The 22,256-nt window shown below is 39.1% G+C and overlaps 1 protein-coding gene across 3 annotated transcripts in view; it reads left to right on the top strand.

The window, feature by feature from the left end:
- Positions 1-21,544, top strand: part of LOC139716138 (uncharacterized) — a 34,997-nt gene extending 13,453 nt beyond the window's left edge. For 2 of the 3 annotated variants that reach the window (XM_071627696.1, XM_071627697.1), the window contains exons 2-4: positions 17,361-17,432; positions 18,360-18,431; positions 19,332-21,544. In XM_071627696.1, the coding sequence (XP_071483797.1) occupies positions 19,343-21,226 (1,884 nt within the window). In that variant the 5' untranslated portion in view covers positions 17,361-17,432; positions 18,360-18,431; positions 19,332-19,342 and the 3' untranslated portion in view covers positions 21,227-21,544. Of the gene's footprint in view, positions 1-2,878; positions 5,491-17,360; positions 17,433-18,359; positions 18,432-19,331 lie in introns of those variants that run through there. The other variant, XM_071627698.1, reaches the window with a different exon arrangement.
- The last annotated feature ends 712 nt before the right edge of the window (positions 21,545-22,256 follow it).

The raw sequence follows: 22,256 nt of genomic DNA on the forward strand, positions 1-22,256 counted from the left end.
GTCTCCCCTCTTAAGATTCTGAATAATTCTGGGTGCACAAGACTTATCACTTACATTCCGAAAAATCAACAGTTCACTCATGTACAAGGGGAATATCCCCTTTTAATCAAATTTTTCCTCTCTCAGTTCCCCCGACCATTTTTTCTTTTGATATTTTCAAAAAGGTAATATTCTATCATGCGTATACGAGATATCTCAATTTCAACTTTAAAAAGGCAAAAGCTCCCTCGTACGGGAAGGGTGGGGATAGCACTTCCACGCTTTCTCCCTGTTTGCCCCCCCCCCCCCCCCCCCCCCTCGCCCTGTGCATACAAGTAGACTATGGCTACACTTTGAGTTTTCCAAATATATGCCACAAAATGTGTGCACCAAGACGTTTAACTGCAATCAGAAAATACAGAGTCTCCCCTATGTAGGAGGGAGAATAGTGCTTATCCCCCCACATCATCCTGCTGTGTCTTCTTCCACAGACTTGCACTTCTCTGCATTGACAAATTTCCAGATATTCCAACAGATGTGTGCGCCAGATTGTTGAATTTCAGCTCTAAAAATAAAAAAAAAAAAGCTCCCTCGAATATGGGAGGGGTATCTTGCTACCCTCCTATTGATTGATCCCCTCTATAGACTTAGTACACTTTGGGGAATGACAATTTCCGAATTTCCCACAAAAAATGTGCATCAAATCGCTTTATTTCCATTTTAAAAACGCAAAAGCTCCGTCAAGCGGGAGGGGCATCCCCCTCCCACATCCTCCCCCTCTACCTCATTAGACTGTGTACATACACACAGATGATGCACACCCGGAATAAGAGCTAAATGCCCTGATTTTGCTATTAACACTTCCCTGAAAAAAAAGGCCCTAATCATTTCCATCATTATTATTATTTTTTTTTTTTGGGGGGGGGGGAGGGACTAGAAAAAAAAAGCCAAGTATTGCACCAAAAGTTTGCACCAGATCGGTGAATTTCAGGTCTGAAAATTTGAAATCACCTTCGTGTGGGAGGAGAAATATCCCTTATGTACACCCTCGTGTGCATGCCTTTTCTGTTTGATTGCTTAATAACAGACAGCGTTCATGAAATTCATTGTAAGAATTAATACAAGAAGTTTATAAAGTGCTACCACTTTATAAAAACATTGTTCAATGATAATCCACATCAAAATATTCTGCTACCTTAAACAACTGGGGCCGTTTCAAGTCGATAAAACACGAGAACATGCATCAAATTGCACCATTTAAATCATCAAAGTGCAAAAAGTTCTCACCACCGTGGGAGGGGGGACAACCCCTCCCACACCCCCCTCCCTCTCGCTCCGTCCGTTCGCTCGGGCTCTGTCGCTTCGCCCCCTCGCATACTAACCGCACCTTTTGCAACCCCAGTATTGCTTTCCGCGTCTAAGCGGGGAGGTGGGGGGACTTGACCTTGACTCCCCCCCGTCCCGCAGCCCCCCTAAAAAAAACCAAAAAAAAAAAAAACACAAAAAACCAAAAAAAAAAACCCCCCAAAAAAAACAACAAATGAAAAGCGCTCCGCGGCCCCTGCAGAATACTAGTGACCCCCGAGGAAAATGATATGATGACTTTAAAATATATCCTGAGATGGTGGATACGATTTTTTTTTTTTTTTTTTTTTTTGGCGAGTAATAGTGAGGCTGTATTTGCCAATAATGCAATATCAACTCTTTTCACTGTTATGATTTAGCTCATTGGAAGGTGACGGTACGGCCACGTGCAAAATATTTTTCTTTTGTTACCGTGTGATACGTTGTTGTAAGTTATCAAGTTCGAAATGTTGATCAGCCAGTTCTGATAATTCATAGATTTTTTTTTGTTTTATAACTAATTGGGGCTTTCCCTACCTTTTTACCAACATATTCCTCTGTATTTGGCCAAAAAGTCGTATCTGTAGATACACCTGCATTTACACGGATAGAGTGATCTGACATTTTGCTCAAGGGCATATTTTGATTAGATACAACCTTTTGCCAAAATGAACAATACAATGATTAAAACTGGGCAGAATCGGGTAGAATCTTGATACACCCTTTTGTCAAGTTAATGAACAGATGGGTAGAGCGCTCGAAGGCAGGACAGGAAGGCGTATCTCGATCAAGATGCGGCCTTTTTGCAAACTAATCAATTAAAATGTACAATGTTTGAAGTTGTTTTTTTTTCAGAAGGATCCATATCTCAATAGATATGCCATTCATTTACATATTATTATCAATCAATTTGGCAAAACGAATCACGTGTATGCAAATAACAAATAATTGAATTTGATAGATGAGGATATAGTTATGCCCTTGTGAGGAAAACATAGAAACACAAATTGATAGCAGTACCCGGAAATGCAATGCCTTGACAAAAGGCTGTAGGGAATAAAGTCCTTTGTGTGTATATATATATATATATAATATATATATATTACATATATATAGTATGTATAATATGTATATATATATATGTATGTATATATATATATATATACGTATATATATACATATATATATATATATATGTAATATATATATGTATGTATGGCTTTGCTTCGCGAACGAAGATTTAAGAAAGTCCACGTCTGCTGCAGGCTCGAAAGTGACTGATGAGTCCGATGCGGGACAGGCAGGCACGGTTGCAGCGGTTGCACGGGAAAGTCGGTTGGTTGATGTTGGGTGTTGGGTTTTTCCTCTGTTGTCCTTTTCTGTTGAGTCGGGCCCTGCGATCATCCTCGAAGGCGGCTGTTGCTCGTCGAACAGTAAGGCGCCAAGATGTGCGATCAGAGGCGATAGCAGCCCACCGTCGGTGATCGATGTTGCAGGTGCTCAAGGTTTTTTTTTTTTTTTTTTTTTTTTTTTCAAGCAGTCCTTGTATCTCTTCCTGGGTCCACCTCTGTCTCGGTGTCCAGAAGAGAGCTCACCGTACAGCATGACCTTCGGAAGGCGATGGTCTTCCATTCTCGAGACATGACCAGCCCAGCGCAGTTGAGTTTTCATCAGTGTGGCTTCGATGCTAGTATTCTCTGCCAGCTCAAGAACTTTGATGTTAGTGACAAAGTCATTCCAGTGGATGTTTAGGATGAAGCGGAGACATCGCTGGTGGAAGCGCTCAAGAAGGCGTAGGTGATGCCGGTAGAGGGCCCATGACTCGGATCCGCACAGGAGAGTTGGTAAGACAACGGCTCTGTACACGCTGATCTTTGTCTGCTTTTTCAGGTGGTTGTTTTTCCAGACTCTGTCGTGCAGTCTACCAAAGGCGCTGCTTGCCTTAGCAAGTCTGTTGTCAATTTCTTTGTCGACTCTTGCGTTTGATGTGATGGTGCTGCCGAGATAAGTAAATTGATCAACTGTTGTGAGTTCAGTTTGCCCTATGGTGATGTGGGGGGACTGGTAATCCTGTCGAGGAGCCGGCTGATGAAGAACCTCGGTTTTCTTCAGGCTTACTTCAAGGCCAAATGCTTTAGCAGTAACTGCGAAGCAGGACGTTAAGCGCTGGAGAGCAGACTCTGAATGAGCAACAAGAGTGGCATCATCTGCGAAGAGTAGCTCACGGACGAGTAGCTCATGCGTCTTGGTGTGAGCTTGCAGACGTCTCAGATTAAATAGACTGCCATCTGTGCGGTACCGGATGTAAACAGCATCTTCGTTATTGAACTCTTCCATGGCTTGTTTGAGCATCATACTGAAGAAGATGGTAAACAGGGTCGGTGCAAGAACACAACCTTGCTTTACACCGTTGTCAATTGGGAAGGGTTCGGAGAAATCACTGTTATACCTAACCCGGCCTTGCTGGTTTTCATGCAGTTGGATGATCATATTGAGGAACTTCGGGGGACAACCAAGGCGCTCCAGAATTTGCCAGAGTCCTTTCCTACTCACTGTGTCAAAGGCTTTGGTTAGGTCAACAAAGGTAATGTAAAGTCCCTTGTTTTGTTCCTTGCACTTTTCCTGAAGCTGTCTGAGGGCAAAGACCATGTCAACAGTTCCTCTGTTTGCGCGAAAACCACACTGAGATTCTGGGAGAACACTTTCTGCGACACTAGGCGTTAGTCTATTGAGAAGAATTCGAGCAAGGATTTTTCCCGCAATGGAAAGCAGCGTGATTCCTCTGTAGTTGGTGCACTCTGATTTCTCTCCTCTTCAGGAGAAATGTCCTTGAATTGGTTTTCATCTTCAAGCCTTGTTTGGAGATTCGTCTGAAAATTACATCTCACTTCAGCTGACTGCAGGTAAGCAACATTGAATTTCTTCTGATGGGCCCCTCTGCATTTCAGCTTAGGCTTGAAATGAAGGTTTAACTTGCGGCGAACAAGCCGATGATTAGTGTGGCATTCAGCACTGGGCATAACTCTGGTGTGAAACACGTCACGTTGGTCTCTCCTGCGAACCAGAATGTAGTCCAGTAGATGCCAGTGCTTGGACCGGGGGTGCATCCAGGTAGTCTTTAAACTGTCCCTCTGCTGGAAAAGGGTGTTTGTGATGACTAGTTGTTCTGTGCAGAACTCCAGCAGGAGGCGTCCGTTGTCGTTGCACTTTCCGACGCCATGTTTACCAAGGATTCCTGACCAGGTTTCTGAGTCTTTCCCAACGCGGGCGTTGAAGTCACCAAGGATGACAACCTTGTCGTCTTCCCGAACTTGTTGGGAGAAGATGCGCAAATCATTGTAGAACTTATCCTTTTCGGCTGGTTCCGCCTGAAGGGTTGGGGCATAGACACTGAACAGAGTGATATATTGACCTTTGCGAAGGGAGAGACGCATGGACATAATCCGGTCAGAGTGGCCTGTAGGAAGGTTTTCGAGCCTGGAGGCGATGGAATTCTTGACCACAAAACCAACTCTTGATAGACGTCGTTCACACCGAGGTTTCCCAGACCAGTAGAGTGTGTAGCCCGCACCATGTTCTTGGAGATTACCTTCATCTGCAAGGCGGACTTCGCTGAGAGCAGCTATGTCTATGTCAAGTCTGGAGAGCTCATGAGCGATGAGGGCGGACCGCCGTTCAGGTCTGTGGCCGTCCGTGTCCAACATTGTTCTGACGTTCCAACATGCTAACTTCAGTTTGTGTACACCTTTTGAAGGAGGTGTGACCTTTTTGTTCTGTTTTGTTCGACCGCTTGGAAGATGCCCGTTGGCCGCGGTTAACCAACTAGGTCAGAGGAGACGAGCTTTGGTTAGGCCACCTTTTCTAGGCCCCTCTCCATGCGGAGCAAGCAGTGCTATCCCTAAAAAGGGCTGCTTGGTCGTTCAAGGTGCTGCCGAATGATGCTGTCGTCTCCAGGTCAGCATTAAGCGACCAATATCCTGAACCGCCTGCATGTAGGATTGGAGCTGCGGCTGCCAGTGACATCTTTCACCTGCCGTTTTCGCCCCTTTCCCATCGCTGCAGGACTTTAAGGGGGAGGAGGACGTGGACATGTCCTCGGGCCTGCGCAAAGGAGCTTTTAAGTGGAGTGCAGTGTGCGCAGTACTGACCCAACTCTTTACACCCAAGGTTCGTGTGCTGTAGCCAAGCAAGCTAGGACGTAGCAGCGAGGTTCTTGAGTCGTAGGTTTTACACACATATATCGCCGGTGTTTTCACGAACCGGCACAGCCGGCCCCGGAGCCGCGAAAGTAAGTTTCGAGATAATCGCGTTTGAAGTTTTCGCCTTTGCAAAATCCATGATTGCGCCTATATTTCACGTCCAGTTACCTAAATATCACACTGCACGACAGATTAGGAGTTGTTTGTGTATTTCATGTTCTTGGTTCATCGTGAAAAACAAAAGTTTCGTTGAAATATCGGGCAAAGTCCGTCGTGCCGGTTCGTGAAAACACAAAAACACGTAAACAACGCTTCCAATATTTTCACGAACCGGCACCGTCGGCCGTGCCGCTTTGATTCTTCGCGCATGGTGCGGATTTCATTTTTCACGAAGTGACACCATCGGCGCGCACGCGCTGCGCGTTAGGTTATCTTCATCATTTCTCATAGCCGCGCGCGCACATAATCGAGCGCGCGCATTAGCGATGCTCCTTTGTATACTAGTGATATGAATAGGGTATCAAGATTTTGTTTGATACTTTTTTTTTCTTTCCCCCTTCTAAATCTCTCATCCATTCGCAGAAGGGCATTATTATTGAGTTGTTCTTCATTATATTACACATTGATCATTGCTCTCAGCTCATTGCATCGGTCTTTCTGCACATTATTTCGGATCATAATTTTCAAGATTCACTCTCTTCCTCGGAGCATTATTGTATCTCGTGCTATAACCACGAAGCATGTTGTTTTCGAATATGAAATGTAATCAGTTTGCTCTATTGCTTTGTGAATGTGTCATTCTTGTAAAGAAAATAATTCTGTGCTGGTAATATCACTCTCTTTTCCACCCTTTCTTTCGCTTTCTTTCTCTCTCTCCCTCACACACACGCAAACACACACATACACACAAACAAACACACAATCTCTCTCTCTATTTATTTCCTACACGTGACACCTTACAAAACTTTTTAAATTACATAAAAACTAAATGAGCTTTATTTGGGTATCTTTTCTCATTCATAGATTTATTATCACGTAAGTACACGAGTTTTAAATATGGCTTTTCAATAAACTATACGTGGATCATACTACTCATATAATGCAGATTCCAACTTGAATGAAGTTAAGGTACAGTACATTACTTTTCATTTATTTTTCAGATGTAACGAAGGTTTCTGTTATGTTCTAACATTCATACGAAGCTCTGTATGTATCATCCACCTTGATGATATCTATATTTTATGGCATTCAGGGTACTACAACATTTCCTTTTTTTTTTAGATTCAAAAATGTTATTCAGACGTATGAGACTAGACTGACTTTTGCCTTTAAAGCCCCCAAATCTTACAAAATAATGACCAAAATGTTCCACCTCCTTCCATATCCCATCACCTAACTTCAACCTAGTCAAATGCTGTTTACCAAACATTGACTTTATAATCAATCTAGAATTTGATGATATGAATACAAGTACATAATTACAAAGACACTAGCTAATTTGGTATGGATAACCTTCTTCATATTAAAGGCAATACAATCTCGTAGACAGTGACTGAACTAATTGATGTTTAAATTGCTGTGACAGTTCACAAAGTGTGTTATAAATCTTCTGCAAACAGTCTTTATCTTCCCTAATTTTGTAAAAGTCTGTAAGCACTCATATTATGCACAGTACGTGCCTGAAATTTTATTCATTACCATACCATGTTATTTTGCAAGATATGAAAATCCTCATGTTTCCCTTTCTTTTCTCTCACTGCTAGAGGATACCATATACAAAGTTCCTTATCTAAGCTCAGTAAGAAGTGGCTATCAGATCTGCATTTACTCATTATTGTTTCAAAAGTAAAATCCACAAAAATATACAATATAAAAAGACATAGATAATGATGTCTAGGCCATAATTTCTGATGTGGACACAGACTGCAATAATATGGCTATGTATTGCAGTACATCTATCATCCAAGAAAACATTTTCTGTCAAAGTTTATTAGTCATTTTTGAGTTGCAGAGAGAGAGCAAGCAGGGGAGATGTGAGCATCCAATTGTTTATATCCCTCTTGCAGTCTACTAATACCTTTCTAACTTGCACAACTTGACTTGACTTGGTCCTGACTTTAGTTTACGTCTGCTGTGGGTGTCACAGGTGCTGGGGTAGGCATAATTCAAAAATACTGAAAATTGTTTATGGGTTTGGCATAATGGTGGCTGGGCTAAGGGAGACAAAATGAATAGTTTGATGGGAGAGCTGGTTCATAAACAAAGTAAAAGAAGAGACATCTATATGGTATTTGACATTGCTATGGTTTTGTTGTGAAAAGCACTGTTTAAAGTCAGAGAGGGGAAGCATAATACAGCGGAAATTGAGGATGGTATAATTGTGACAAAGCAGTATAGAGAGACCCATGGATTGATGGTTATCAAGAGTAATGTCAGTGAATAAGGTGACAGTGAGAGATACAGTATGTAGGATTAATATCCCTTAATGTCTCCTTGATTCTTTCACATAAGATATTTGGAAAATTTGAGACTTTACTGATTAACAGTAGTACATTCAATTCATGGTTTCTTAATGTGACATGTTGATCTTGTCATTAATTACTTTGTGGATTGTCAGTCAAACAGATACAGAGATTACAAGCTATTCCAAACTCTGCTGCAAGAGTAGTGTCCAAATTAAAAAAAAAAAAACATATACAAAAAACTTTCACCAGTGCTAAGAAGCTTGCACTAGCTTCCAGTCAAAATTCATATACAGATCAAAATGTTGATATTAACTTTTGAATCCACACTATTTGAAAGAACTACTTTAAATAGGAAACACACCAGAGAGAAACCTTCATTCAAAAGGCAGTGACTTATTTGTTATTCTGAATAAAAAAGCAATGGCATTCATTTGCTTGTAATGTCTCTACCATATATGGCATAATAATCTTACCCAGAATTCAAAATGAATTGCAAATGTTGACAAATCTAAGTCTGCCTTGCAAACACCTGTCATCACAGTCTAAACGTGAAAAAAGGTATCATTGTAATTGCAATTGTATGTTTTTGTTCAATCATTTCTATCCTTGAGCACAAAAGGCATAATACAGAATGTTTCCATATGCTATATAAGCACTGTTGATTATTATAATTATTACTATTTTTATTGTTATGATTATGATTATGATGATGATGATTATGATTATTATTATCATTATTATTATTATTATCATTATTAAAAATGATGTCCTACTTTATGACACCACTACCCCCCCCCCCCCATTTCTGCACACATACAAACACGAAGTCATTAAATAGAAAATCAAAAAGAACATCGAAATAATGTTCTGCTAGAACCTGCCTGTCCATTCATAAAGCACACACTCTTGTGAAAAGTTTGATGCTGCTGTGTGGAGCAACTCTGTGATTGTGGTGAAATATTGCTATGATCTCCTTCCATAATGATCCCATGGCTTGGATTTTAGTGCAGATGTTTAGCTCAGCCACCCTAGTCATTTGTAGCTGTTTCGGGTTTCTCTTGGCTTTCTCCAGTAGACAGTTATCTGCTTCTCTCCCTATGCAAAGAGGAACAATTGTTTTTCACAGACAATATTACTTCTCTATTGCAGAGGGGAATGATGACATTTGATACAACAGTCATAACATACTTCTTAATTAATTTGCCACATTTCTAAAACTACACCGATTTCCCTAAGAAAATAATTATATGATAATGTTCCTTTCATATCAACACTCTGGTAATGTTTTACTCAAAAGTGCTAATGCATTTTTTTTTAATCATAAAGTTTAAATCAATGTGATAATGTGCATAACAAGACTGTACTAGGATTACACCTTATTGTCCATTGACACTGGATTTTTTTAGTAATTGTTTATGACAAAATAAAACCAAATACTACATGAAAAGGTGTTGCATGGATTGCTGTTTATTGATCTTGCTAACCTTTAGCATGGTGCACAATGTAACCTTTGAGTGCAGTAAGAAGAGGATGCCAAGCCAGATGAAATGGTGAATGAACACATTGTTGACTAGAATCAGGAGCAGAACTAAAGTAAAGAATAAAGAAAGCAGGACATCACAAGTGAAAATCAGTGACATAGTCAATTCCATGTATTAAAAGTAATGTCTCAGACATTTGACTTCTGAGTGTACAAAGAAAAAAAAAACACATTGACATGAGTTAAACTATAAATGTATATTGAGACAGTTCATTTTCATCGTCTCTGCCAAGAATTTGTCATACAGTATGTCCCATTGACTTTTGCAAAGTTGATGGTATCTCATATCAGTACAGAGTGTATAACTGTTCTTCCTCATCTCCCTTGCCCCCCTCCCAATAAAAAAAATAAAAACACAACAATAATCAAACTAACAATAAAAACTACAGTTACAACAGTCCTGAAAGATTAATGACACTGAAGAAATGCATACTGGTACCATATCAAAATCAGACTGAGGGACAGCATTGCCTTTATACCAAAATGCAACATGACTACAGATAATTAGATGTCAAAATATTGGATTCCAAATTATGTCAGTGCTTCACTTTCGTAAAACTACAAATACAGTCGTAATTAAAGAAAGAGTAAGACAAAACAATTATTTCAGTATGTGGCAAATCATATTAGGAATAATTTATTATTATTACTAGTAGTGTGCCTGCACTGTCTATTACACACAAGTCTAATTTACTCTAAGTCCTTGACAGATAGCAATGTAACTTACGGTTCTTGTTCAAGCTTGAGATGATAGGAGAAATCTGCAGGAATGCGGTATGGAGTACAATTCTGTAAAGTAGCCCATCATCGAAAGACAGCACTCATTTCATTCCAGTCGGCAAATTGTTGGGTTGTCTACACAAAGGCCTCAATATCTGTTTGTAATGGAAGATGAATGAAAGATGTCAGTCACATGAAACTCCATCACTACCAGTTCTGTAAGATCATAAAATTGATGCACAGATTTGCAAATCATCACACTGCCCCCCCCCCCCCCCATCCCTTTTAGGTCTATATTCTACAGCTTACCAGAATCTGAAGTTTATGAACATCTCTCTGGTTTAATTTTACGTACAATTTGCCCAGCTCCGAATCCCTAGCCTCCATCCCCCCAAAAAACCCTCTGTGTTTCAAAGAACCATAGATTGTAGAAAATCAAAACAAACAAAACAAAAAATTGCAAACTAAGGCAAAAGTACTTGCCACGTATAGGACAATTACGTCTACATTGAGGCTTTTAGACTCATAATATAGCATGATAGAACAATTTATGAATTCAGTTGCTGAGCATAAACGTTGCACAGGATTTTTTTTTTTTTTTGCTTGTTGTCTATCCATTATTCCAAATCAAATTTGCTGGTGCGGTATTCTTGACAACATTATCAAACTCTTCATTGTTGTTGGTAACGCCTGAATTTAGACAGGGATGTGAGAAGAGGACCTCCCTGATTTAACATTAGACTTTTAGCAGAAGTAACTCTAAAATCTTTTTTTTTTTCATTGAGAATTCAAAGGTAATCAAAATAATTATTTTAGTATGTGGCAAATCATATTAGTAATATTATTATTACTAGTAGTGTGCCTGCACTGTCTATTACACACTGGTCTGTCTAATTTACTCTTAATCCTTGACAGATAGCAATGTAACTTACGGTTCTTGTTCAAGCTTGAGATGATAGGAGAAATCTGCAGGAATGCGGTATGGAGTACAATTCTGTAAAGTAGCCCATCATCGAAGGACAGCACTCATTTCATTCCAGTCTGCAAGTTGTTGGGTTGTCTACACAAAGGCCTCAATATCTGTTTGTAATGGAAGATGAATGAAAGATGTCAGTCACATGAAACTCCATCACTACCAGTTCTGTAAGATCATAAAATTGATGCACAGATTTGCAAAACATCACACTGCCCCCCCCCCCCCCCCATCCCTTTCAGGTCTATATTCTACGGCTTACCAGAATCTGAAGTTTATGAACAATGAACATCTCTTTGGTTTAATTTTACAATTTGCCCAGCTCCGAATCCCCAGCCTCCATCCCCCCCCCCAAACCCTCTGTGTTTCAAAGAACCATAGATTGTAGAAAATCAAAACAAACAAAACAAAAAATTGCAAACTAAGGCAAAAGTACTTGCCACGTATAGGACAATTACGTCTACATTGAGGCTTTTAGACTCATAATATAGCATGATAGAACAATTTATGAATTCAGTTGCTGAGCATAAACGTTGCACAGGATTTTTTTTTTTTTTTGCTTGTTGTCTATCCATTATTCCAAATCAAATTTGCTGGTGCGGTATTCTTGACAACATTATCAAACTCTTCATTGTTGTTGGTAACGCCTGAATTTAGACAGGGATGTGAGAAGAGGACCTCCCTGATTTAACATTAGACTTTTAGCAGAAGTAACTCTAAAATCTTTTTTTTTTTCATTGAGAATTCAAAGGTAATCAAAATAATTATTTTAGTATGTGGCAAATCATATTAGTAATATTATTATTACTAGTAGTGTGCCTGCACTGTCTATTACACACTGGTCTGTCTAATTTACTCTTAATCCTTGACAGATAGCAATGTAACTTACGGTTCTTGTTCAAGCTTGAGATGATAGGAGAAATCTGCAGGAATGCGGTATGGAGTACAATTCTGTAAAGTAGCCCATCATCGAAGGACAGCACTCATTTCATTCCAGTCTGCAAGTTGTTGGGTTGTCTACACAAAGGCCTCAATATCTGTTTGTAATGGAAGATGAATGAAAGATGTCAGTCACATGAAACTCCATCACTACCAGTTCTGTAAGATCATAAAATTGATGCACAGATTTGCAAAACATCACACTGCCCCCCCCCCCCCCCCATCCCTTTCAGGTCTATATTCTACGGCTTACCAGAATCTGAAGTTTATGAACAATGAACATCTCTTTGGTTTAATTTTACAATTTGCCCAGCTCCGAATCCCCAGCCTCCATCCCCCCCCCCCCCAAACCCTCTGTGTTTCAAAGAACCATAGATTGTAGAAAATCAAAACAAACAAAACAAAAAAATTGCAAACTAAGGCAAAAGTACTTGCCATGTATAGGCCAATTACGACCACATTGAGGCTTTTAGGCTCATAATTATATAGCATGATAGAACAATTTATGAATTCAGGTGCTGAGCATAAACGTTGCATTTTGCTTGTTGTCTATCCAAATCAAATTTGCTGTTACGGTATTCTCGACAACATTATCAAACTCTTCATTGTTGTTGGTAACGCCTGAATTTAGACAGGGAGGTGGGAAGAGGACCTCCCTGATTTAACGTCAGACTTTTAGCAGAAGTATTAAACTCTAAAATCATTTTTTTTTTTTTTAAATTGAGAATTCAAAGGTAGTCAGTGAAATAACATCACTTTGAGAGTAACCTGGACAGGTAACGCCAACGGTATTCAAGAACACTATCAACACTGTAACACTGTTAACTATCTTAATTAGATCTTGAAGTTGTCGGCCTAGATATAGACTCCCTAATGGATCTAAATTCCTGGAAGATTCAGACATAATCAAGTGAGATAAGAGAGTTAAATCAGTCTACCTGCCACCTGGGAAGAAGTAGGTCGTTGCATTACATATTTGAGCTCGTAATACAGGAAACAATAAAACTTCACAATATATCACCAGTTAGTGCGCCTAAGATTCGATGCAAATGTGAGACGTGTTAATTTGACTTTAGTTCGAATCACTCTCCCTGCCTATTCTCCACTTACACCGAATAATAGATGTGGGACTGCACACGTAGATAACGAACCTAGGACAGCGCCAAACGAAGTCAATGTGATCTGCAAGAATACATATTTACGCTATTTTGATATTCTAATTCCTCATTCATAAATCTACATTCAAGAATGTGAAAAATTCGAACAATTAAAGTGTCAATACAGAGCAAAATGTAACTTTACCGATTTCATCCGTCTAGTTTCCGTTGCTCTGGGCGCAGGCATTTTAGACGCGCGCGTACGAGGACGTTTGGCGGATAATGATTTATGATGACGTCCGGCGTATACGCACCATCAACCCGCGATCGTGCCACTTCGTGAAAATCGTAGACCGACCAGTCGAAGTTTTCACGAAGTGACACGGTCGTTATTATTACGTAATTATTTGAGATTGAGGTCCAAAAATTTGTCAGGTTGTAGATCTCGGTATTTACTATCATAACATGCAAAAATCTTAAAATCGAAAATTTACTCGATTTTGGCCGGTCGTGCCACTTCGTGAAAACACCGACGATATATACAGACACTTGGTGATTCTATCCTTCTATGAAGAGTGCTCGATATCCTCAAAGGAAGAGCTTTAGACAGAAGTATTGCAACAAGTTCACTCGGTTGACATCAGGTTCGTCCGTATTTTATTGCTACTCGGAGTTTCATGCCACCTTCATTTAGGGGCAATCATCAGGCAATGATTAAATACATCCCAGAAATGCATTTGGATTGAATTTGCGCTGGTAACTACGGTCATAGCGCACAAGCTTATGGTGTCGATGCATTGTCCAACGGTTTAATCATTGCCCGATATACGTAATAATGGATATGATTAAGTGCGCACTGGTCCCTATGGTCCAGGCGCGTATAGTTTGTTTTGTTTTGTTTTTGTTTTGGTATCACGCGCTAAAAATGCGTTAATTCAATCCAAATGCATTTCTGGGATGTATTTAATCATTGCCTGATGATTGCCCATAAATGAAGGTGGCATGAAACTCCGAGTAGCAATAAAATACGGATGAACCTGATGTCAACCGAGTGAACTTGTTGCAATACTTCTATATATATATATATATATATATATATATACACGTATATATATATATATATATACGTATATATATATATATATATATATATAAATATATTTCTTTTTTTCGGGGGTGGGGGTGATTGAGACACAAAAGTCATCGTAAGCTTTGAAGTGTGGAGAAAGATTGCAGAAAACTGATTGCCTATTAGCCAAGGGAAATGCCAACATTTACCCATTCGATGAGGTAGTTTTTTATTTATGATGTACAGTATCCATGGCCTGCAGCTGTCATGCAAAATTAATGTCACACATCACAAAAATAATTGACTCGGTATTTGCTCATTATACATAGATTTATTTCACATAGAACGCCTTTATAATTATTCTGGTATGGACCTGCACCCTGAGGATATCTTTTGGACAACAGCTGTACAGTAGAATTATCAGCTGACGTGGTTTAAACATTAATGAGATAATGTAATCAGTGGAAATTTATATGCCTCACGCAAAAGCTGTTGAAAAGTGTCGCCTGTCTTTGTATGCGGATGACACCTGTGTGTATTTTGCATCCAAAACCCCCCAAGAATTACAACACGTTTTGAACAATGATCTTTCGCTGATGGCTAACTGGTTTTCGCATAACCACCTGATATTAAATGTACAGAAATGTAATTACATGATCTTAGGATCTAAAGCAAAATTAAGACCCTTTACCAACTTTAATGTTTGTATTGGTAATACAGAACTCAAAAGGGTTTATCAATGTAAATTCCTCGGTGTTATTATTGATTGTAATCTAACTTGGTCCCAGCAAATTGAAAGTGTAAGAGTTAAGGCCATACGAAATCTTTATTTACTCAGAAGGGCAAGGGGTTTTATTGACAAAGCAACAGCTCTTACGCTGTACCACACTTTCCAAAGTCACTTTGACTATATACTGTTGTACTCTCTGGATGAATGGTAATTCAGTGCACTTAAGGCGATTACAGATAATACAAAACAGGCGCTGAGAATCGTGTTGCAAGTTGATAATCGTTTTAACCGCCAAACATTATATAGTACACTTAAAGTTGACTGTTTAATTGATCGTTGGAAAAAGCAAGCATTGATTTTCATCTTCAAACTGCTGAATAATGTTCTACCAGAAAGTTTATGTGAACGTCTCGAGAAAAGAGTAAGTCACTACAATCTACGTAGTCATGAAAATATTCTTCACCTCCCTAAGCCCAAATCAGCTATTCTTAAAAATAGCACTTTATATTCGGCATCGAGATTATTCAATACATTACCAACAGAAACAAGATCCTTAACTTCAATTACTGCATTTTCAAGAGCAATTTCGCACATCTCCTTTGCTAATCATTCTACCTGATTATATCGAATTTATCAAAGTACACAATGCTTCTGTAATTACTATCTCCCAATAACTTGTCACATGTTTGATTTTTCCTTTTTTCTGTGTGTCTGTACTTACACAATGTATACTCTGTGACTTTTTTTTCTTTTATTTGTTTTTTCTGGCGTTCGTTTTTAATGATTATTTTGTGTTTTTTTATGTGAATTCTCTTCATTGTATGATTTCTATGTTTTGTTATCATTTCACGGCCTTGCTGAAAAACAGCTTATAGCTGATAGCAGGATTTTTACCGTGGTTAAATAAATAAATTCAATTCAATTCAATTCAATATAGGGCTTACTTCACGTCATTATGGGTATACAAAATCATGTTACTGTGAGAAGTCCAATATAGTAATGGTTAACATATAGCAGTATAGTACAGCTATAACAGTATAGCTAGAGCGTATTCCATCTGAGCAAGCAATTTTAATTAAACAGTGTTGTGTTTTTTGAAGTTTTACAGAGACGAACTAGTGTGGCCTTAAAGGCGACTGATAAATTTTACAAATTTCTTTGTAATTTCTAGTATTTATTTTTCTTCCTTAACTGGTCGTTTGTGCATCCGCCCAAGACGAACACAATATAGGATGACTAGACTAGACACAATTATCTTTGAGGACCCTTGGATCCCTTTTTCCTATCATGTCTATTGAATGTAAACGCGCGGCTGGGCCAAGGCAAGATTCTTTATGCAAAAGAGAAAATAGTAAATATATAAAGTTTAGTGTCATAATGGTACTTCATTATCATAAGTGAGCATTATACATGTATTTGTCCCCCTGATAAAACCCCGGTAATGTTCCACAGCGAACTGCACGTCAAATCAAAATCACATCATTTTCTGTTATTTCAAGAGAAAAAGACCCATTTATAATAATTTTCTGGCATAGTCGATCACATCTGGCATATTTTTGTATTAATATTTTGATTAGCCACTTTTATACGAGAGTGAGCGTCAAAAAGTAAGATGACGTGCAAGATTCTATGGCGAATCGATGGAGGAAGCCCGATAAAAGTTTATGGAGGGATCCATATTCAGCTTTTATTGTCTCAGTTCAAGGTGCAAAGATGACATTATCAACATGTTGACTATGCAGCACGTGCCAGCGGTAACGCCTTCCAATTGTAATACAACTTGTATAACGGTTAGAGAAAAGAGTAGGATTTTGCATTAGAACTGCTTCAAGACGATAGGACATATTCTCCTCACTTTACTAATATGACTTACATTACAGTCGGACCTCACCGCTTCAGCATCATGCCAAGTGATCAACACTGTAACCCGAACCCAGTATAGTTATTTATTGAGTAGTATCCTACACAGTTAATGAGAGTCCTACACATCCTTAAAGAGAAATTAACTGTGGCCTTATAATACTTGTCAGTGGTCGAGGTGGTGCAGACTATTCTCGAATGCAAAAGATATTTATGATTTCGAGGAATGTGATTAGATAGCGTCCTCCACGATGTGTCTGATTGGACAGTCACTTAACTAAAAGGAGAAAATGATTTTGACATCATTGTACATTGTACAAGTGAACAATGACTAGTCCAAAGTTTATGATAAGCGCACACTTCGTATGCAGTTATGTACAAGTATGTTCAAGAGTATGTTCTCGAATATCTCACGGCTACTGATTGGTTTGCACTATTACTGCAGACATCCTTCGGTGTTGAGTGTAGGCTCACGTGAATACACGCCTTGATTATCTACTGGAATACACATTCACAGGTAAGTAGAGCGAAAAAGTCATGTTCATTTTCAGTTTGTAGTTACTGAAATCCTCTAATCGTTTTTCTAAATTTCTGTTCCGACTGACCCCCATGTAGAATTTCATCTACGTCTATTTTCTTGATCCCCGAAACTACCGAAGAATTATTTTCTGGCATATTATTACATCTGTATACTTGTCTTCTCCTTGCATTATTTCGGGAACTTTTTCAGCCCCTTTTCAATTGCCAGTGATACCATTACATCTATTGGTCTCTTCTGCCTTATTAGTAGGATATTATAGGCCTAATTATATAGCTTTTTGTGGATAATGTAAGATAATGACGTTACGTCGTGTCTCCTCTCCTTCTTCCTTTTCCTCCTCTCTCCCTCCTCTCCCATATTTCACTCTCTTCAATCATCCACTCTGTCTTGTTATTTAGAGAATTGAAACTTGGAAAATACGGCAGATATATCACTTTTAAAAAAACACTATTGTAGGAATATTATCTTGAAAGCAAAGTATAGCTGTGGTGAAGGGAGATTAATTGGTAAATATCCATAAAAAATTACTTTATTGAGTAGTATCCTACAAAAGCTAATGAGAGTCCTACACATCCTAAAAGAGAAATGAACTGCGACCTTATAATACTTGTCAGTGGTCGAGGTGGTGCAGACTATTCTCGAATGCAAAAGATATTTATGATTTCGAGGAACGTGATTAGATAGCGTCCTTTACGATGTGTCTGATTGGAGAGTCGCTTAACTAAAAGGAGAAAATGATTTTGACATCATTGGATTATGATATCAAGTGAACAATGACTAGTCCAAAGTTTATAATAAGCGCACACTCCGTATGCAATTATGTACAAGTATGTTCAAGAGTATGTTCAAGAGTATAATTATATCTCACGGTTACTGATTGGTTTGCACTATATATTACTGTAGACATCCTTCGGTGTTGAGTGTAGGCTCACGTGAAAACACGCCTTGATTATCTACTGGAATACACATTCACAGGTAAGTAGAGCGAAAAAGTCATGTTCATTTTCAGTTTGTAGTTACTGAAATCCTCTAATCGTTTTTCTAAATATCTGTTCCGACTGACCCATGTAGAATTTCATCTACGTATATCAATTTTCTTGATCCCCGAAACTACCGAGGAATTCTTTTCTTGCATATTGTTATAACTGTATACTTGTCTTCTCCTTGCACTATTTCGGGAACTTTTCTGCTAATGATACTACATCTATTGGTCTATTCTACCTTATTAGCAGGATATAGGCCTGATTACATTGCTTTTTTGTGGATAATGTCAGATAATGATGTTGCGTCGTGTCTGATCCTCCCTCTCTTCCTTCTCCTCTCTCCCTCCTCTCCCATATTTCACTCTCTTCAATCATCCACTCTGTCTTGTTATTTAGAGAATTGAAACTTGGAAAATACGGCAGATATATCACTATATATAAAAAAACACTATTGTAGGAATATTATCTTGAAAACAAAGTATAACTGTGGTGAAGGGAGATTACCTGATAAATATCCATAAAAATTCATCTGTTGCACGTTGAGAGGAAATTGATAATCATATTGTGTAAAGTACGTAACTATCATGGTGGAAACGCTGACATTTACAGAAATTAACTTCTCTAACAGATGCAGTGCCCCTGTCTGGCATGAATGCGGTTTAAAACACTATTTTGCCAGACTGAATCTCGCACTATAATCACATTTTAGGGGGGTCTTGCATTTTCGCTCTAAACCAGAATGTATTGCTAACTGATGTAAATATACCTGCTAAGAATCTCGCAAGATCAGACTAAATCATAAAGTGGAGGTAAATTTTCTACTTGGTCCTTTACAGTCATCTCTCCCCATATCACAATTGGGATATTTGATTGATTGTTATTTTCTCCTTAGAATTCTCCGCAATGTCTTCACTAGAACAAGCTGTAACGAAAAGTCTCCAATGTCCACTGTGTATCGATCTCCTGAAAACACCGAAACTTCTGTCATGCGGTCACACTTTCTGTAAGGACTGCCTCTGTCTCCTACAAGCGTCAGGCGGGAATCCCAATCATATTTCCTGTCCACTCTGCCGCACGAAGACGGAGGTGAAAGACAGGAATGTGTCAACCCTTAACACTAACCTTCAGGTTCAGTCTTTGGTCGACGAGATGGCAGGAGCCATTCAGCCATGCACGATATGTACCTCGGAGGATAGCCCTGACGCAAAGACCTACTGTCAAAATTGTAAGGCTTACATGTGTGATAAATGTCACGTGAAGCACAATGAGTGGCCAGCAAACACCACCCACCAGATCGTCACCGTTGAAGACATCAAACAGGGGAGGGCGCACATCAAGAAGAAGGTTTTATGTCCTAGTCATGATCAGGACGAAGGAGAGCAGTACTGTTCGGATGTCTGTCTTGATTGCATGAAGATCATGTGTATAAGGTGTCGAATGCTGGATCACCAGCCGAAGGGTCACAAAGTCTTGAGCAACGCCCAGTACAACACACAGAGATTACAAGAAATGAATGGACTGAACGAACAAAGTAAGGTTTATAAAGATGATTTAGAAACTTTCATCGAGAATGTCAGTCAGAATAGAACAAACTCCATCGCACATATCGAAGAGAAAAAGAAAGAAATCAATAAGACTTACGACGAATATGTGAGGAAACTGACGATGAGGAAGGAGAAACTGATTCGACAACTTGAGGAAGAGAAGACGGAGTCAGAACAGAAATTCAAGGATATATTGGATGATACTAAGACACAGATTGCAAGAATAAAATGTTCCTCGGAGTTGGCAAACAAAAGTTTAAAGGCGCCGCTAGAGGGCAGCACAATTGCGATGCACCGGTCACTTTTTGACGAATTGAAGTGTGCGATAGGGAAAGATAAACCAGATCTTGCTAACGCCAGTTCTAACGAGGCACGTGTAAAAAGTCTTCAATTTCAGTCAAACACGACAAACAACGAGCTCCATCTTGGCAAACTTCAGAAGGTAAAATGGAAAAAGGTTGTGGAGAAAGAGCTTCATAAGAAGGATTGTATGAACGAAATGATTTTAACACCTACAGGTCAGATTGCCGTAGGATCTCGCTTCGGTGGGGTTTATTATTACACGTGCTACGGTGAGCTATCACCGTCAAATGATCACAAGGTCATTTCTATCAGAAGCATGGCGTATCTCTCAGATGGTCGCCGCATAATCGTTGACGGTTCAAACAAAATATCACTTTTTGCTGTAAACGGTAAAAAGTGTGACGTAAAATTTGAAACTTTGCCAAACAGTGAGGGCGGATGGTGTGAAGTTTCGGTAGGCGATAAAGATCACATTTATGTGAGCTACAGGAAAGCTCAGCTGATCAAAGTTTTCATGAAGTCAGGTGGAAAGGCAGTGCGTGAGATACCCTGCAAAGACTACGAGCCTCTACAACACTACACGTTGAAATCAAACAAGGAGCTTGTCATCCAAACCCATTGGAACTCCGTGGCAGTAATAGACGAGACCGGGGCAGTGAAGAGCGGTGTCATGAAGAATGCCGACATCTACTTTGCCTATCCAGCAGTGTGCAGCGATGACTCCATCTTGATAGCCTGGGTTCATAGGAAAGAAAATCTACTCAGCATCGATCATTACACTAGTGACCTGAAGCATAAGGAAACACTCGTTGATGGTCAGCTCTTTGACATCCCTAAACGAAAATGGTTCTGCCTTCAGCAATTCAAAACTACAGGAAACATTGCTTTCTGCACTGTCGACAAACTCTACATCTTTCGCAAATCATTCATGGAAGTGTGAGATACAATACATGTGTCATGCTGACGATGGTTTTGAATAACACACACACACACACACACACACACACACACACACACACATACACATACATAGAGAGAAAATGAGAAACTAGAGTAGATACATGTACGTCTCCCAATATAACCAAGTCCTCCAGACCAGCAGTTTTCTTTGATTGTATCGAAGCTTCGTTATAGCCCTAAAGTAAAATATAAAGATAAACATAGATGATGATATTTTGGACATTATTTTGTATCATTTTTTATTGCAAAGTGGGAAGTCACAGAAGTTTCATGCTGAACTAGATATATCGCTACGGCTACTGATATGCCTCCGCCATAATGCATGGTTCTCCTGATAGGTTTATAGTTCAATGTCTTGACAATGTGTGATGACAGTTTCACACAATTGGCAAAATATTAAAATGACAGGTTTGACACAAATGTGCTGAATGTTCACTTTCCTAGAACTAGGTTCAATTGGATGAATGATTAAAATGTCAGAGTGCAGGTATTTGGGGAACTGATGATTTTTACTTGACTTTTGACCCTGTTATAAGTTTATGCATTGAGTAATTTTCAAGGTATTGAGAAAAAGTATAATTTCAGTATCAAATGGGAAAATAGCATTATCTAAACCTGGCCTTTGACCTTTGACCTCACAGTTCCAAAGAGAATCACTGTTAGGTTGAACATGCATAAATATGTAAGTTTCATGATGATACCTTAAGTTACTTTCGAGATATGGAGGAAAAAGTGCAATTTAGCACTTTCACTTGACCTTTTACCTTTTGACCTTTGACCTTTTGGCAAGAACCTTCCCCAAAAATATATATTGGGTAATACATGCCATACATCAAGTTTAAAAAAAAAAAAACCTTCCGGCACATTGCATTTTAAGGAAAGTAGTGATATTTTGAGGAGTTGACCTTGACCTTTGACCCCCTGACCTTTGACCCATGACCCCCAACTTCCCTAGATAATCACCGCCCATCGATACAAGCATATATACTAAGTTCCATGAAGATACCTTG

The sequence above is a fragment of the Diadema antillarum genome, unplaced genomic scaffold, assembly GCF_040938485.1.
Source record: "Diadema antillarum isolate AM-2024a unplaced genomic scaffold, OU_Dant_1.0 scf00000061, whole genome shotgun sequence".
In the NCBI taxonomy this organism is placed as follows: domain Eukaryota; kingdom Metazoa; phylum Echinodermata; class Echinoidea; order Diadematoida; family Diadematidae; genus Diadema; species Diadema antillarum.